The 17,151-nt window shown below is 42.7% G+C and overlaps 5 protein-coding genes across 5 annotated transcripts; all 5 read right to left on the bottom strand.

Annotated features, from left to right (window-relative positions):
* Positions 1-7,183: 7,183 nt before the first annotated feature.
* LOC120416536 (spermine oxidase-like) lies at positions 7,184-9,070 on the bottom strand. Its single transcript, XM_039578251.2, has 4 exons — positions 8,663-9,070; positions 8,386-8,607; positions 8,116-8,335; positions 7,184-8,054 (listed from the first exon to the last, which is right to left on the bottom strand). The coding sequence occupies exons 1-4, from the start codon at positions 8,971-8,973 to the stop codon at positions 7,224-7,226; spliced, it is 1,584 nt and encodes a 527-aa protein (XP_039434185.1). The 5' UTR covers positions 8,974-9,070; the 3' UTR covers positions 7,184-7,223.
* An 807-nt stretch (positions 9,071-9,877) lies between these two features.
* On the bottom strand, positions 9,878-10,749 carry LOC120416511 (arylalkylamine N-acetyltransferase-like 2). Its single transcript, XM_039578228.2, has one exon. The coding sequence runs from the start codon at positions 10,608-10,610 to the stop codon at positions 9,954-9,956; it is 657 nt and encodes a 218-aa protein (XP_039434162.1). The 5' UTR covers positions 10,611-10,749; the 3' UTR covers positions 9,878-9,953.
* On the bottom strand, positions 10,716-11,461 carry LOC120416513 (arylalkylamine N-acetyltransferase-like 2). Its single transcript, XM_039578231.2, has one exon. The coding sequence runs from the start codon at positions 11,433-11,435 to the stop codon at positions 10,788-10,790; it is 648 nt and encodes a 215-aa protein (XP_039434165.1). The 5' UTR covers positions 11,436-11,461; the 3' UTR covers positions 10,716-10,787.
* An 87-nt stretch (positions 11,462-11,548) lies between these two features.
* Positions 11,549-12,315, bottom strand: LOC120416512 (arylalkylamine N-acetyltransferase-like 2). The gene has a single exon (XM_039578229.2). The coding sequence runs from the start codon at positions 12,270-12,272 to the stop codon at positions 11,622-11,624; it is 651 nt and encodes a 216-aa protein (XP_039434163.1). The 5' UTR covers positions 12,273-12,315; the 3' UTR covers positions 11,549-11,621.
* Positions 12,316-12,432: 117 nt separating this feature from the next.
* LOC120416517 (cuticle protein 16.5-like) lies at positions 12,433-13,233 on the bottom strand. The gene has a single exon (XM_039578233.2). It carries the CDS (start codon positions 13,211-13,213, stop codon positions 12,479-12,481), a length of 735 nt encoding a protein of 244 aa, XP_039434167.2. The 5' UTR covers positions 13,214-13,233; the 3' UTR covers positions 12,433-12,478.
* Between the last annotated feature and the right edge of the window lie 3,918 nt (positions 13,234-17,151).

Below are 17,151 nucleotides of genomic sequence, written 5' to 3'. Positions count from 1 at the left end.
CTCAAAAAAACATTCACGTTGAAGTTACGTGAAAAGCTATGTGGTTTTTTTCCACTAGAATTTTCACGTAACTTCTACGAGGTGGCCTTAGTAGAAACGGAATTTGCTCGGCCAGATCATTTCACGTTGTTTCTACGTGTTAACATGTAAAAGCCAAATGTCTTTTTTTATAAATCATACGTGCTTATTCTAGTGAATGTTATAGGATAGTTTTAGTTTAGGATGGGTTTTTTTTAAATTATTTTTTTTTCATATCAAAATGAAAACAATGATGTTCGAAAATATAACATATTTTATTTGTTCACTTATAACATCTTTTACTATTCATTGGTTTTGGGTCGAAGTTAAGTTAAGGCAAGTCCCGTTCTTTTTGTTGAATTGCTCCTGGCCCTTCTGGTGATCAATCTGGAACAGCGGGTCTTCGAGGTTGGGCCGAGCATAGCCGGCTCTACAAGTCACTGACCCGGTTCTTGATGATGCTGCTGCTGCCGATGCAGAATGGTCAATTTCCCTGATTAACCATGATCCGTGACCAGTGTACCCAAAAAAGATCGCCGGACATAATCTTCCCGCCAGGGCACTGCCTCGACGATAAGCTTGACCGTGGTTTTCTCGCGGAACCATCATCCGAAGAAGTATTTTCGCAGAAAGGGGATCAGTCCGACGACGGGAAGTTTGCAGTGGCAATCCGAATTGCCCGGGCTCCGGCCGTGGCTAGTTGATTCTTTATATCCATGTTCAGATTTCAAACTCTGAAACAACAAAATAATTGAATACGAAGAAAACAACTTAAAATAAATTAAACATACCATTTGATAATCTTTCAACATCACTTTGTTAAAACGATTTCCGCAGCAGGTCTTTACAGTTTGCCATCATTTTTCATACTAAAATTATCACGTAGAAACTGGTCGAAATGGCGCACTCACAGAAAAACAGCTTCGTTAAAGTTATATTTCAAAACACGTTAAAGCTACATGAAAGAACCTAGTGGAAAAATATCATAACGTTTTTCACGTAACTTCAACGAGATTTTTTTTTTCGCCAGAACACTTTCACATTATTTTTACATGTGTGTCACGTAAAACGGGCCTAGCGAGGGGGAAATCGGGGTTACGTGATTTTTCACGTAGCATGAACGTGTGGATTTTTTTGAGTGAGGACTCCCTGGTTCCTTGGGGACCATTCACAAACGTGGACACTTTTTTGGAAATCTCAACCTCCCCCCCCCCCCAACCCCCCATCGCGACAATTTCCCTTCAAATTAAATCTTTTTCCAATGAAACGTGGTTAATCGCCATATCCTCTCACCCCCCCCCCCCCCTCACCCTAAGGTGTCCACGTAGTTTATGGATGGTCCCTTGATAACTTTATCGTTAACAAATTTGAACAATTTTATGGGAGTGAAGAAAAAAAAACAAATAAGTTTTTCTATCAGTGCCTAGGGGAGCTGGGGGTAAGACGGCCAGGCGGGGTAAGACGGCCACCCCACTGTTTTACTAAGTATACTAATGAATATTACTAAAATGTTAAGCAATACTGTTCCTCATGCTAAATAATGCATATGGAGTCACCTTTGCCAAACCTATTGTTTGAAATAGTATAAAAATAGCTCAAAATAAACAAATATTTTTTCTACTTGAAACTGAATGTAATTTTTATAATTTACAACTTAAGCATTTTGATTAGGTAACTCTATGTAATACTTTCTTTAAATATTTTTTCATGTTAAATTGAAGTTTTCCCAAGATTATGTCCCTCGAAAAAGTTTAAAAAATGCGTTGAGCTATTTGCAAAAAATGTTTTATAAAATAAGTAATTTGGGGGCAAGACGGCCACCTCCACGGGGGGTAAGACGGCCACCCGTAATTTGTAAATTTGGTTTGATAAAGGTTGCATTTTTGAAGGATTTTTGACTGTTAAGACATATTTAAGACATATTTGACATACTTTCGATAAAACTATCATTTTTTTTATCAAAATGCTGTTAACTGCCGGTTCGTCAATATTCCTTACTGTGATATAGCAAAATTCATTGAATAGTATGAAATCCATTCAAACTTTTAATAAAATTCGCTAATTCAATATTGTTTACATAATTTTGATTTACTAATTCTAATTGAAATACACAAACCAGTTAATTTGCATTAAATTGGGTAAATTTTCGGGTAAAAATTCATAGTTTTTCATGAAATGTGGTCGCAATAATATGAAATTCACATAGCCAAAATATAAAATTTGTTGAACAACATTTTTCTTCACATTTGAAACTTGTTTTTTTTTTCAACCAAAATAGTCATGATTTTCAGAGAAGTCTGTTCAACCAATCATGTAGGTATTTGGGTGGATTTAGCAAAGTTATCAAGTTAATTTATAGCACTGACCGTCTTACCCCACATGGGTGGCCGTCTTACCCCGCGTGTTTCATATATATACGATTTCAATTTTTTTTTAAAATTGCTGAAAAGTATTGAAAATTGGTTTTTAGACCAACTAATTTATGTCATTTCTGTAATGGACTATTGGTAGAACAATATGTACCTGAATTGAGATAAAAATAATCTGTAGTGTTGATTTTATGAGACTTCTCCCTTAGGGTGGCCGTCTTACCCCCATCTCCCCTACATTTTCCTTTGGCGAACCGTTCGCTGAACGCTCCGTTCAGAGCGGAGCGGCAAGCGAGCAGAGAAATGATGATCGAAATTTTGGTTCGCGAACCGTTCAAACCCGCCGCTCTGAGCGTTCGATAAGCGCTCACCCGATAGGTTCGTCGATTAAGTGGCTTTGATACGCTCAAAAGCGAACCATGACACCACTGGTCAACAGTCGTATATCATGGCCGTTCAAGGTCAATCGCGACAGACACGAACGACGATACAAAGAGAAACAAAAAAAGTAACTTTTTAAAAACTTTTTTTCATAAAATCGCGATAACTCTTGATCGTTCTTTGTAGTGCGTCCAATTTCCAAATTCCCTGAAATTTCCGGTAAATTTCCCGGGAATTCTCGAAATTCAAGCGCAAGTATACATTTTCCTAACTTTTTGACACCAATGTTTTGAAAATTGAAAGAAGAAATGTATGAGAAACCTAACTTGATTTTATTCAATCGACTGTTCATATTGAACTTATCAGGTCGTCTGCAAATTTCATATCAAGGTGTATTTCAAATAATATTCATTTCTAAATTAGTATATTATGGAATGAAAATAAACTACTTTATGTTTGGTAACCTTTTTTTACCGAAAATTGTTGTTACATCTTTTGAAATAAGGATATTATTCCCTTGTCGGGAACCGTGGTGTAGGGGTACGCGTGATTGCCTCTCACCCAGTCGGCCTGGGTTCGATCCCGGTGGCATTTTCCGAGACGAAATTTGTCTGATCACGCCTTCCATCGGACGGAAAGTAAATGTTGGCCCCGGACTAACCTAAAGGTTAGGTCGCTGCCTCGGTGGAGTCGGTGGTAGGCGGTTGGACTAACAATCCAAAGGTTGTCAGTTTGAATCCCGCGGTGGATGGAAGCTTAGGTGTAAAAAGAGGTTTGCAATTGCCTCAACAATCAAGCCTTCGAACACCTAGTTTCGAGTAGGAATCTCGCAATCGAGAACGCTGTAGAGCGAATAATTTGTTTTTTTTTAAGTCACGGTTAGACCAAATTGAATGAAAATTAAATTGATATCATATATTTTTTCAAAGAAGGTTGTGCAAGACGAAATTGGTAAATATTAGTATATAATATTTAACAGTTGGATGCACGAAACATTATATTTTTAAGGTAAATTCAATGATTATTTATTTATTCATAATCTGTAACCAGTTGGTCTGGAAAGAGCAATTTGGCATTTAAAACATAGTTTCCGCATGATTTTTTTTCATTTCAACTTTATCTGTCAATGTTATTCTTAAAAATATTCTCTCGAATTAGTCACAGAGACAAATTTAAAAGCAGTGTTATGGTTATGAGGCATGAATTCAACTTACTTCCAAACACTTTGATTTGAAAAGTAGGTACTTCACAACAAAAAATAAAACGATTTTTTCGATTTGATACGATTCGGATGACAGCATACAAAATAAGAAAATTTATATAATTTCTTAAAGTTGTATCATCTTTACAAGCAGTCAAGCTATTCATTGATCCTCGCATTCATTTTGACCATTTAAGTTGCTGTTCTATACAATTTTGTTGCAAAATATTAATCAGAAGCTGGGTCAGAACAATTTTTGATAATTTTTAAATTTCCCGGGAATTTTGTAACCCCGGGAAATTGGACGCTCTAGTTCTTTGTAAAACATTGTTACACTTTAAATAATAAACTTGCAAAGTTACAAAAAAAACCCGAAATTTAAAAATTCAAAAAAATGTTCTAAATGAACAAAAATGGCCCTTCTTGAATATTGCAGATTCCAAATGTACATTATATTTCCCTTAAAATTACATGGCTTCATTTTTTACAGTTGAGTAACGATAAATGACAGAACTTTGGAAACTTCTTTATATTCGGTGACAAAAGTTTTCTCTTAGGACAAAGTTTCACTCAAATCGGAGAGGGGTCGGGGCAACTGCTGTGTGAGTTGGTGGAAAATTCTCATTACTTTTCAATACAAGTGCTGAAAAGTTCAATTTTTCAGCACCCATTTCAGTGATGAAAAGTATAACTTTTCTGCCCGAATATTTAAAAATCTTGCCGTACAAGGACATTGAATACAAGTGATTGAAACATATATTTTTATCGAGAGAAAAATGTGTGATTTTACAAAAGAAGAATTACATCAGTTGATGTTTTTTATTTTTAAAATCCAACTCAAAATCTGGGCCATAGCATACAACTTTTCCAAGTTTGTGACAACAAACAAGGACCCACTCCACTCGCCAATCACTGCCAAAAAGAAGCCTTCAAGGACCTATCCGTTCCTGCTCGCCACCACTTCACAGCCGTAAGCCAAAGTCACAGAGCCCACTTTCGGCGGCTGCCAATTCCTCTGCCATACCTTATTTAAGTTTTAATGTCAATCCGCACTGCAGCAGTCGCCGGTTGCCGGTTGTGTGCAGCGATTGTTTGTGTAATAATTCATAGCTAATGACCAAAGTTAATTGAACGGTCTCTCCTTTTTTTCCGACGAATTTTCCGTCCTCCTTGGCAGAAACGACATTCCAGCGCCAGCGATTGTTGGTTTGAAGTGTTCTGCGACACAGCACTCTAGACACCAGCCCAAAAGTGCGCGCGCTGGATAGAGCACTAACGATGAAGCTTTTTCTTCGAGCAAACAAATAAATCCATTAATTATGATTGTAATTTAATGCGGGCTCCATTCTTTTTTTTGCGCTCAGAACTTTTCTCCAGCTGTCCAGATCGAAAATAAGTAATAATTCTTGCTGGAAAATTTATTTTTTTACTCGTCGAATCGGACAAGGACAGCGCGTGGATGTCGCCGATGGTTTGCAAATTTGAATTACAACCCGGGTGGAGGCATCGTAGCGCATCAACATGCTACCTTCCGGCGTCCAGGACTTCCTGGCTTTCTGTTCCTTGTAGCAGTTGATTGGAACACTACCCCCCTTGGGTCCTCGGACTGTGACAGGTACGTAGTAAGGAAAACTGTTTGATGGGGGATAGTTAGTAAAATTGTTTTAAATGCAAATCATTTAATAATTCAATTTGGTTTAGTTTAGGAAAAAGTTTAAAAAAGAGTTTTTTACTTACGAGCAATGCTTGAAAAGAAATTGCTCTGTATTTGAAAGAACTTTCTATCAGCGATCATTTTCGAAAACGAAATTTGATCGCTCACACACATCGCCTATCATGATCGACAGTCGGCGACGGTCGGTGAACGTAAACACAAAGACGAAACGAACGAACAATGAGCACCACTCAAGCAGCCGCTCGAAAGAGACAACGTGCTCTTTTTCTTTCTCTCGTTTTTCGTCTCTCTTTTCCTGCGTGGTGACAGAAGTCATTTGAACACAATCGTGGGAGAGATGATCGGAATCGGAATAACTCTGAAGATTTCCTCACTACGTGCCTGTAACTTCTTTTTGTGCAACGAGATGTTTCCCGATAATGAATTTTCCCCCTCTCCCTCTGAACCAACCCCTTGGCCAGAACCCTTTCGTCGAACAATAACAGAAAAAATACAATTTTCGCGCTCGCCAACAGCAAGGACTCTTGATTGATGATATCGCAAAATTGTATTCGTCTGCTGAGGGAGCAAAAAAAAGAATTCTTTCACTCCAATCCTTTGTCAAGATAAGAAAGTCGATGGCATGTTTTCCCCGAATTCTTTAAAATGTAAATAAGTAATTGTCACTGCTGCAGAGCGCTCGGTGGTTATCTTTCGCAACGGGGAGTCATTTGCGCGATGTAAAGTCAGCATCAATTGAAAGGATTTGAGAACCATTGATAACTTAAAAAAAATCAGACACTTACCCAAAACATTCAAACGAGATATCTCCCTCTAGTTTTCCCCTTCAACGACTCGGTGTCGTTACTTCCTGAAAGAAGGTCGTTTCAACCGGATTGTACTTACACCATCAGCCAAGAACTCAGCACAGCGCAATTTAATAAAGCTCTTTGATCGAGATAATGTCATAACAACACCCATTCCGGCCTTCAATGCATATATAGTTTAGCCTAAATTGTGCAAATAAACCCGTACAATTCATGATCATACACACATTCAGTTAGCTTTTTACGCCGAATTATGCCGTCCCCTTAAAAGCAACCCCCTTCCCAACGGCGACGCCGACGACGACGAGGAAGGATGTCGCCAGAATGCTCGACTTGAAGTAATTTCTTGGGTACAACATAAACGCGTAGTGGGAAACACACAATCACATAAACATGATAGTACAGACGCAGAAAAAGGATTTGTGCCTTAACAATGTTTAAGCTCATTGCCGACAAACTTCCACAAATCGCCGCTGTCGCTGGGAAGAGGGTGGCACGGGGTGAGAAAAACAAAATGTTTGAAAAATGCATTTATTGAGAGAAAAACATTGACGTTCTGGCAACACTGTCAACAAATATGAGCACTTAACTGAAAATTGTGTAGTTTTGAAGAAGGGACCTACAGAAACCTCCAATGTTTATCAACCAATATTGAAAAGACTTTTCGATTAAATCGTCATACTTGATTATCTGGCAACCCTGTCATGTGATTTGAGTGCTTAAGTAAAACGGACATTTTCAAGACTTGATTTTATATATCTTGATGAATTATTCTACAACTTGCTGTACCGAATCATCACCTCCTTATCCCTGTACAACCCAATGAGCCGATCCGCCTCGCGCCATCCACTTCCGACCGCTCCCTGCACCGTAGAAAAGTACTCCGGATGGGTAGCCTCCCCGGCAAACAGTACCACCGGCTTGCCCAGCGAGTTCACCAGTGGCAGTGCCAAATCGGCCGCCTTGGCGTCCATCAGGTCCGACTGAACGGAGCGGCTCGTGTACGAACCCCGGAAGTTGCGGTTCGAGTACCAGGTGGTTCGCGTGAAGGACTTTGGCTGGGGGATGGTGAACTTTACGAGGAACTTTCGTAGGAGGTGTACGAGGGCGTCCTGGACTTCCCGTTCCGGAAGCAGCTCCATCGTTCGAGCGTCCTTTCCGTAGATCCAGCCGACCAGCAGGTTCGGCTGGTATGCTGGGACGAAGAAGCCGCAAACACTTTCCAACCAGTTTTGGTTGGAGTTGCGCAGTTCGGCGAGATCTTCGCTATTCCAGAGCATTCCAAATCCGTTCCAGTTGGCCGGCCAGAAGGGTTTCTCGAACTCCAGGATCATCTTGTCGATGGTACCAATGTAGAGTCCCTCGATGGCATTCGTCTTGATCAGCGGGAGCTTCGGAGTGAACAGTGAGTGAATGTTTTCTTTCAGAACTCCGAGAGAAACGGTGATGATGACATGGTCCACCACGTAACAGCTATCATCGGAACAGGTCACTCGAACCGGATAGTCCGCATCGCTTGGGTAGCTGATGTTGGTAACTCGCTTGTTGAACTGGATGAAGTCCTCCAGCGGGATTGGAGCCGTCTTCTGCTCGGGTAACCGCTTCTACAATCGAGAATTCGCTATCAATTGAGCGATTAGCTCGATAATGTACCATTCTTCTCACCATCATAATGTCCAAAATTGTTTTGAAGCCGCGACCCTTCCAGTTGATAAGATACTCGTCTTGATGATCGGTGAACTCGAGCAGTCCGGGCGCAGAAACCTCGTACAGAGTATCGACTGCGTTGTAGGTGGTGTGGTACTTTTGGAAGAACTCGTACAGTTGGCGACAGGTTGTGTCGTCTAGGTCGCCAAATTTGCCTTGTCGAAGAGCTTCCTGGAAGCTGGAGGTTCATGAACTACCTTTCTTTATGAATTTATCCTGTTAACTTACAACTCATCGTAGAAGTCTCCCAACGATTTGGAGTATTTGCTCAACTTTTCCTCTTCCTCATGACAACTGTTCAGAACATCCAGAACGTGGTTCGACTTGTCTACCGGAACCTCTTCTCCATTAGATTTGACGCAGAGTTCGTTCTCACGGTGCGTTTCAGTCTCCACCAGGTTGAACTTGGCCGCCATATCGTACACGGCGTTATCCGTATCGGAGTGCACCCTAAAACTCAACATCTCAAAACTCAAATTTCACCAAATTTTGCCGTCCAACTCACCACTGCGCCCCAAAGTCCATCACGTTTGCCCCCATCGGGACGGTATGAATTCGGCCACCGATTCGGTGCTCGGCTTCCAACAGGATCAGATTCCGAAAGCCGGCCTCGTACAGCCGAGTGGCGGCGGCGATGCCGGCCGCACCGGTGCCGACGATGAGTATTTTCGGCGACATGACGCACGGGCGGTTGAGTTTCGGAGAGACAATTTTAGGCGCGAAGTAGCACGCGTGTGCGCTTCGGTGAGCTATTCGCGATAGACTGAGATATTCGCTGATACGAACGGGAAGAATCGGTTTTGCGCCTGATTGCATGTGTAGTAGTGACTTTTCGGGAATATTTTGTTAATATTTTTGTTTTAGTTCAGTAACACGTGGTTTTGGTACACCCAAATGAAGGACTACTGTCATCCAACGCCACTGCCATATACTGACACTGAACAAATCAAACGAGCTAACAGTTTTCAGTTAGAAAGTTTCGCGCCAATCAAGCCAATGTAGTATGAAGTTAAAGAGTTATTCTGTGATTCAGAGATCTCCAATTCGTTTTTTCGAGTTTTCAGAAAATTTGCTCCCATATAGGTGTATAACTGAAATGGTCACAGTTACAACATTTTATAGCAAAGCTAGATTCTTTTTTTCTAAATCCGTCAATCCCAACCCAGTGCTCCCACCATAATCTCGTATCTTATTTCATAGCGCGTTGTCTCGTCCAAAAAGGCATCCTCCCCATGAGTAGCGTGTGGCCTAGTGGCGCGGCTACTGCCGAAACAACTCGTCACTGGCCCGCACAACTCTCAGTCGGTCCTTCCGACTCTTACAGATATATACGCGGGCCGTGCGGCGGAATGTTATTACCGTAAAGGGATCACACCGAACTGCCATTACAGACGGAGAAACCGGCAGAGAGCACTGCGACGAGCTTTTATCCCTTTCGCTGTGGTACAAACTGATTGTTGACTACAAGTAGAGCCATATTTCCCGGAACGGAATGTGCTGCGTATAAAAGTTGAGTGTTTTCTGTACGGTATACATCTGCAAACCATTATGGTGGCGATATTCCGAGTGAGGGGGCTTCCGAATGCGGTGTCATCACGTAAAAACGGGATTAGTTAAATTTTCAATTGGGATGAAGCCGCTTAAGGCACTGGTAATCCCGGAGAAATGTTCTACTGGAGAAGAGGTTGAGGACGTTCTTCAGCAATTCAAAGCGCACGACTTGACAACAGTTGGGTTTATTTAGAGATACAATTCTTATCACAAGCTTCGTGAACTGATAAGGGGATTAGTCACTATCAGAACACCTTCACGCAGGTCTTTATCACTTTGTGGACGTCCCGTGGCTTGAACAGCTGGGCGCCTTGCTCGTCGCGATAACCTTCCATATCGAACTGACTAATGCACTCCATGCCCAGCTGTTCCGCTATCCTAGCGGAATACACGCTGGTGAAGTCTCCACTAATTGCTCCAAACCCCAACTGCTCAGCCAAATCCATCTGGAACTTCAACACCTTCTTCCCCAACGCATGTCCCCGATAGGTCGGATCCACGGCCAAAATGTGCACATGATAAGCCTTTTCCAGCCGAAACTTCCCGCAAACATCCGCCGTCTGTTCCAGCAGTGCCAGCAACTTCAAGATGTCGGACCACTTCTTCGTCTCCGTCGTAGCCGCTTCCTGAACCATCAGTTCCGGATCGCCCGGTTGAATCGGCCCCGCAACGGAAACCCCGACTACCTTCCCACCGGCGTCCAGATCTTCCGCCAGCACTACCGTTCCCTGCGGCACAAACGACAACGAGAACCGTTCGTCATCCGCCGTGGGCTCCACTCCGTGCACGTACGATATCGTGATGGCCTCCTCCGGGTAGTAGATGGTCCGGAGCGTTTGCCGGACCAGGTCCACCTCGTCGGCACGAGCTACGCGCAGCACGATACGGTCACTGTTCACCATGGTTGCGGACTGACAACAAAAGGCAGCGAGCGTTCACGACTGCTCGACTTAAGCCAACCATGCGGTGTATGTGTGAAGGGACGAAATGGAAACAAAACTCACTAATACGAGTGAGTGAATTTCTAATCAGAATGGGCGAGTTTATTAGTTACAAGGTAATTTTGGTATCCGGTTAGGTTAGAGCACCTTCGCGAACGTTTGCACCTCCAGATGCGGCTCCTTGGGTCGAAACAGCTGCACACCGGACTCATCCCGGTAGTCCGCGTAGGCTAACTTCGCAACGCACTCCATTCCAACCCGTTCGGCAATCCGTGCCGAGTAGTAGCTCGAACAGTCAGCCGATGCCAGCGGATATCCTAGGCTTCTTCCCTGCCTAAACTGCTCCTCGAACAGCCTCCGCCCAATCGAGTGCCCTCGGTAGTCCGGATGCACGGCAAGGATCTCAATGTCGTAGCAGCGGTCCACCCTGAACCGCTCCAGAACGTTCGCCAAGCGTTGCAGATGTGCCAGCAGTAGCAGGTTATCGCGCCATTTGCGAGTTTTCGCCACTTCAGCTGCTTTGAGCAAGTCCGCTAAGTATTCCGGATACACGGGACTTCCGATGGAAACACCAACCAAGCGTCCCTCATCCGTGGCCTTCACGGCCATGCTCTGGAACAGGAACGACAGCGAAAAGTCGACGTCATCTTCGGCTGGTTCCGAGCCGTAAACGTACGAAGTGTTGAGCGGCTCATCCGCGTAGTAATGCTTCACGACAAAATCCCGTACGGAGTCATAGTCCTCCGACTTGGCTACACTGTACTCGACGTTGATCGACCTTGCCATCCAAACACCAATTGCAAACGGTAGATTACTTGGACCGGCTCCATTTTATACCCCGTTATAACATGCTTTCTCGTCTTTTCAATTATCGCTAATAAAAGCTTTATCTATCGCTATTGAATTTGGACTTTGTTTTTATTTCGGCACCTTGTTTACAGTCACTTCCCAAATCACGCTTTAACGTCATGCTTAAATCATTTTGAAGAATGACCTCATCATCGTGTGAACCTCATCTTCCGGTTGGAATATCGTCAAACCCTCCGTAGTTCGGTAGTCTGCAAAAGCTATCTCGTGAATACACTCAAACCCTAATCCCTCCATAATCCGCGCCGTAAACACGTTGGAACAATCGACATAAACCCCTCGAAAGCCACACTCCTTCGCTTTCAAGATCTGCCGCTCCACCAGCTTCTTCCCAATCGATCGCCCCCGATAGTCCGGATGCACAGCAACCAGCTGAACCTCGTACGCCACATCAATCCCAAATTTCCCTAAAACATCAGCCCCGTCCTGCACGTACGCCAAAAACTCCAGAATATCCCTCCACTTCCGATCACCGCCGTGTTGCTCCGCCTCCTGTCGCATCACTTCTGCATCATTCTCCTGCCCGATGTAACCCAGCGACAGCCCAACGATCTTCCCGTCACGATCGACCGCCTTCACGCCCAGTCCGCGTTCCAGGTACTTCACCGTAAACTCCACATCCGCGTCGGATGCTTCCTTCTGGCCGATGTAGGCCCGATTCATCGGTTCGAAGGCGTAAAAGTATTTCACAATAAACGCGCGAGCTTCGGCGTAATCCGCCGGCGCCACCGGTGCGAACGAGACGTCGTCGGTCATCACTAGTTCGGGCAATACTGACTCAACGAGACAGCTGGCAGACGGTGGCAGCTGGTTCGCGCATGCGTGTCGGTGTAGTGTTTGAAGTACGTGCGTACCTGGCGGTACACTCAAACGTGGACTGTGAGATTACCATACAAAGTTTGGAAAGATAGTGCTTCAATTGAACTATTATTTATTTACTCAAATTACAATATCGAAGTCACTTAACCCCGCTTGCCGGAACGCTCCTTGGATGCCTTCTCGTACGCCTTGCGTCCCTGGAGACGTTCCTTCGATACCTTCTCGAAGGACTTACGTCCGCCGAAGCGCAGCTCCTTGGACGAGCGCTTCTTCTCAGACGAGTGCTTACGGGGACGCATGGTTCTAGTGGTGGTGGGGGACTTCGGAGCGGCTGTGGTTGCAGCAGGTGCAACTGTGGTAGCGGCGGGTGCGGCAGTGGTGACAGCTGGAGCGGCAGTTGTAGGGGCAGGAGCAGCAGTGGTAACCACAGGGGCAACCGTGGTGACAGCAGGAGCAACGGTGGTAGCTGTAGGATCAACTGTGGTAACAGCAGGAGCGGCAGTAGTTGCTGTAGGATCAACTGTGGTGACCACAGGGGCAGCCGTGGTTACAGCTGCAGGATCAACAGTGGTTACAGCAGGAGCAACGGTGGTAGCTGCAGGATCAACTGTGGTAACCACAGGGGCAGCCGTGGTTACTGCAGGAGCGGCAGTAGTTGCTGTAGGATCAACTGTGGTAAGAGCAGGATCAACAGTGGTAGCAGCGACTGTGGTACTAGCTGGGTCAACTGTGGTGACAACAGGGGCAGCCGTGGTAGCTGTAGGATCAGCAGTGGTGGCAGCGGGATCAACTGTGGTCAAAGCTGGATCGGCAGTAGTCTGAGCCCGAACGATGGTGGTGGCTAGAGCCAAAGCCAGAAGGACCAAAGTAGATTTCATGATGAATGTTGTGCCGTTGACTGAACTGATGAATTGACCAAGGATGATAAGACTATTTATATTAAAATGTTTGGAGAAATGTGTTCAACATTAGTGTTAAGGCATTTTTATTGAAACAATAACTTTTTGTTCCGAAGGCTAATGACGCAAGTGGTTCAAATAGCAACCGGCATATGCATTCCAATCATTTGTTCATTCATTGATGCTGGTAGCAATGACGCAGAACTAATTAGTTTCTCTATAAAGAAGGTATTCATAAGGCTTTGGGAGTGACCTTGAATTGTTACGTTCAGTGTACGTAATGACATTTTGAAGACTTTATCACATTTCTTAGTTTGAACATTTGAAAAAGAAATCTCCCCTCCAAGTAACATCCGGTTCAGCTTGAGTACTCTATTAGTGCCGATTCGGGTCATAAATCTCGCTTGTAATACGTTTGAATCTGCCGACCAAATGGACCCTCAAACCTCCAACCAAGAACCGTAACCCCATAGATTCGTTCCCCGGATGCTTCGCCCTGGTCGAACGGCAATAAAAATCCGTGAGGCCAACCCGGCGCACATTTTCACTATCCGGCAGGGGCGAAAGTGGTCCTTCCGATAAGCAATATATTGCCACTTGTTTGAATGCTGGCAGACTGTGCGCTTTGCTGATGCTGGCAAAAATGTGGCCATTTCCCCCCGCCATCCGGAAGGTACTTCTCCGAAATGACGATCGGACCAAAGATGGGCGCGCCTGCAACCTGTTTTTTTTCGTCGGCAAGGGGGACCCCAGCGGTCATCATCGCTCTACAAGTGAAAGGCTCGAAATCTGCTGACCACTAAACGTGCCGGCCATTGGAAGAGCAGTCTGCGGGGCACTCTACGGAAGATGAGTTCCGTGCTGCGTCGGCTAGTGCACACCGGAATGGACTTTATCATTTCGATGGTTGATTCAGGGGCAGGGTTGGCAGATTTGATTGTTTTCGTTTTGGAATTGTTTCTTTTAGAAAAATGACAAAATTTGAAAAAAAAATTAAAAGGGTTACTTAGATCTCCTGTTCAGTACTCACAATAATTTACCTAAATTAATTGAAAAAAAAAAACTATTTTTAATTAAGTATCGATATCTCAAAACAGGGCTGCCAGATCTTTTATGCGATCAATGAAGTTTTGCATAAAAACTAATTTGTAATGTCAAAAACCCATTAAATTGGATTCAGAAATGTGTTTTTTTAATTGTAAAAATATTTAGTTAAGGTTCACAAAAAATCATTATTTTTGCAACTCAGCATCCTGCAGTGTCCCCTCATTCGAGGACTCTCCCCGACTCGGCCCAACACCATACTCGGCGATGGCCAGGAAATAAGAACATGTTATTTATGACCGTAAACAAGATCGACCCCTCCCACCAAAACCCCGAGTCTGGTCGGGCCGGGTTCCCATCACATTTGCACTCCCAGCGCCGAGTGTGGGACCGCAGGACTTCATCTCTGGGACATTACCAGGCCTGTCCGTTGTGCTGAGGTTGGCTGAGCCGGGGTGAAAAAGTGTCCATTTGCAAAGTGAGACGATTAAATCGAGTGTGTGTGCCTGATAGGGTAAACATTCTTGAATAATCTTAAAAAACTATGAAATTTTAAGTTTTCTAACTTGCTTAAACTGCTTATTTTTTCCAAATATCACCTAAATAACACGCTAATACGAACGAACTAACCCTAAAATCCAAGAGAAGGGAGGTCATCCCGACAAGCTCCGTTGGGTGGACAGTAGGCATCAGGCAGCAAAAAGATTTTTCCTCATTTCCCCCCTCGAATTTTTCCGATTCCTCAACCCCACCAGAAGATCTAGATGTCCCTCGGGCAGGCTTGACTTGGGCTCAACGCCGCTGCTGTTGCCCAGTCTAGGGCCTTGGAACGCTGGCCGTCGTCATCCCGCATGGGACGATAAATCATTTTTATCTCGTATTATTTCATTACTTCCACATAAGCGCGAGAGGACACAGGACGATGGCGAATTTCTTACGGCGTGGCGATTTTTTTTTCTATCCGGAGACCATGTCCTGGTTCCTGGAAAGGGTAGGAAATGTTAGGGACATAGATAAACAAATCTTGTTTTGGCTTAAAAAGTTGTTTTCATTTTGAAAGACTATATTGCTAAGATTTTTTGAATTTTTAATGGGTTGAATAAAAATTTGAAACCGCTTATTGTTTTATTAACATAAAAAGTTGATTCACTTGAATTAATTAATTCATATAAATTCATTCAAATTTGATCCACAAAGAAGCTGGATCATCATATTTTTGACTCCACGGAAACCGTACTTCACAGAACAGTGAAAAGAATAGAAATTCCATTTAGAAACCCAAATCTCAGAACAGTGTTGCCAGATTATCGAACAATGCATCTCATCATAAAAAATATTCAAATTCCTTTCAGGGCTTCTGTTGGTTTTACATTTAGTGTTTATATAAATTCCCACCGGTTTCAATTCTTTTTTAAGTTTCCAGCAGTTTTCTCATCCAGTGTTGCCAGATTTATCCCTTATTGGAAGGAAAAAATATCCAAAAACCAAATAAAAACTTCCAAAACCAATGAAATTTTAATGTAAATAAATCAAATATATCAGTGATTTTCATTTTTGATTTTCGATAAATCTAACTATGCATCACTTAACAAACCATTTAAAACCCTTTCAAATTGCTTTTAAAGAATCTGGGCTCTATGTGGGAACTATTAAAATGATGATGGTGTGTAGATTTAAACATATAATATAATGGTAGGTGTGAATAGCCAAATGGAGTTAATAACAAATGTGGTCATAAAATGTGGTCTTTAAATTAAAACTTTAATTTAATTTGACAATTGGTACAAATATTTTCAATGGAAAATTAAGAGCTAAATTGAGTTGCAGCTGAGGACAAAACGCAAAGGCCAGCAGAGCCAACCAAGACCCCTACACAATCCCCCTTCCCTTCCCACGACTTGTCTTTAACATCAATCCCTTCCCTACTAACCCCGAGTAGGCCGCGGGTAATCGGCTCCCCTCTCACTAACATTTACACATAAGTCAAATGTAATTACATAAGCCGACTCGGTCCTAACCAGGTCCCAGAACCAAAAAGGACCTAATAAAAATAATTTTATGAAAAAAAAATAAGAGCTAAATTCAATTTTAAATTCATTCCGCTGCGTTTAGAATCATTTTCAGCATGTTTGGGTTTATTCAAAGATCTCTTGTATTTTTGAAATTTTTGATGTAGGGGAGAGTGGGGAGACTTGATCCCCGGGGACACTTGATCCCAAGCCTGTATCTCGTTAGCATGTGGGTAAAACAATTAGCTTTGTTCTAGAAAGTTGTGCGAAATTAACTAAAACTCATTGTAGAAAACAAAGAAAAAAATTAAAAAATGTTTAGTTTGAGTTACACACATTTTTCTAAAACGAGCTGCAAAAAACTTACAAGAGATCTTTTTTTCTTTTTTTGATATGTATCGAAAACACTCAAAAAATATTCAAAAAAATATTTTTAATATATGAATTGTTTGATAAACTTATCAACTCCAAAACTCTTACGCATTTGATGTTAAATTTATCGTCATACTATTTTTACAATCAATTGTTTAAAAAAATGCGTTTAGGGAGATTTGATCCCTGCATTTTTACAGTCACTGGAATCAGCCTCAAGATTAATTAATTGGGCTGGGTTTCCATACATAGTTTCCTTTAGTATAGTTGTAAATAACTTACTGCAGTTTGAACCTTTTTTCAAAAGTTCTGTAAACAAAAATTTCCAGCTTTTGTAAACATGCCTAATTTTGGTCTAAAAAATAATATTTTAAGTTTTTAAATATTTTACATACTAAACTTGTTATATTTTGAACACAAACGTACAGGTTTTATGTGAAATTGCTGTAACTTATAGAAAATTAAAAGTTTGGATGAATAAGAAACATTTTG

Source organism: Culex pipiens, chromosome 3, assembly GCF_016801865.2.
Source record: "Culex pipiens pallens isolate TS chromosome 3, TS_CPP_V2, whole genome shotgun sequence".
In the NCBI taxonomy this organism is placed as follows: domain Eukaryota; kingdom Metazoa; phylum Arthropoda; class Insecta; order Diptera; family Culicidae; genus Culex; species Culex pipiens.
Note: the sequence above shows the minus strand (reverse complement) of the source record. Positions and strands in the feature narration are given on the sequence as shown.

Coding starts and splice junctions, on each gene's coding strand:
- LOC120416536 (XM_039578251.2), bottom strand. CDS start 8,973: ATGCAATCAGGCGCAAAACCGATTCTTCCCGTTCGTATCAGCGAATAT. Junction 8,608..8,662: donor ATGGACTTTGGGGCGCAGTG/GTGAGTTGGACG, acceptor GTTGAGTTTTAG/GGTGCACTCCGATACGGATA. Junction 8,055..8,115: donor CAATTTTGGACATTATGATG/GTGAGAAGAATG, acceptor TCTCGATTGTAG/AAGCGGTTACCCGAGCAGAA.
- LOC120416511 (XM_039578228.2), bottom strand. CDS start 10,610: ATGGTGAACAGTGACCGTATCGTGCTGCGCGTAGCTCGTGCCGACGAG.
- LOC120416513 (XM_039578231.2), bottom strand. CDS start 11,435: ATGGCAAGGTCGATCAACGTCGAGTACAGTGTAGCCAAGTCGGAGGAC.
- LOC120416512 (XM_039578229.2), bottom strand. CDS start 12,272: ATGACCGACGACGTCTCGTTCGCACCGGTGGCGCCGGCGGATTACGCC.
- LOC120416517 (XM_039578233.2), bottom strand. CDS start 13,213: ATGAAATCTACTTTGGTCCTTCTGGCTTTGGCTCTAGCCACCACCATC.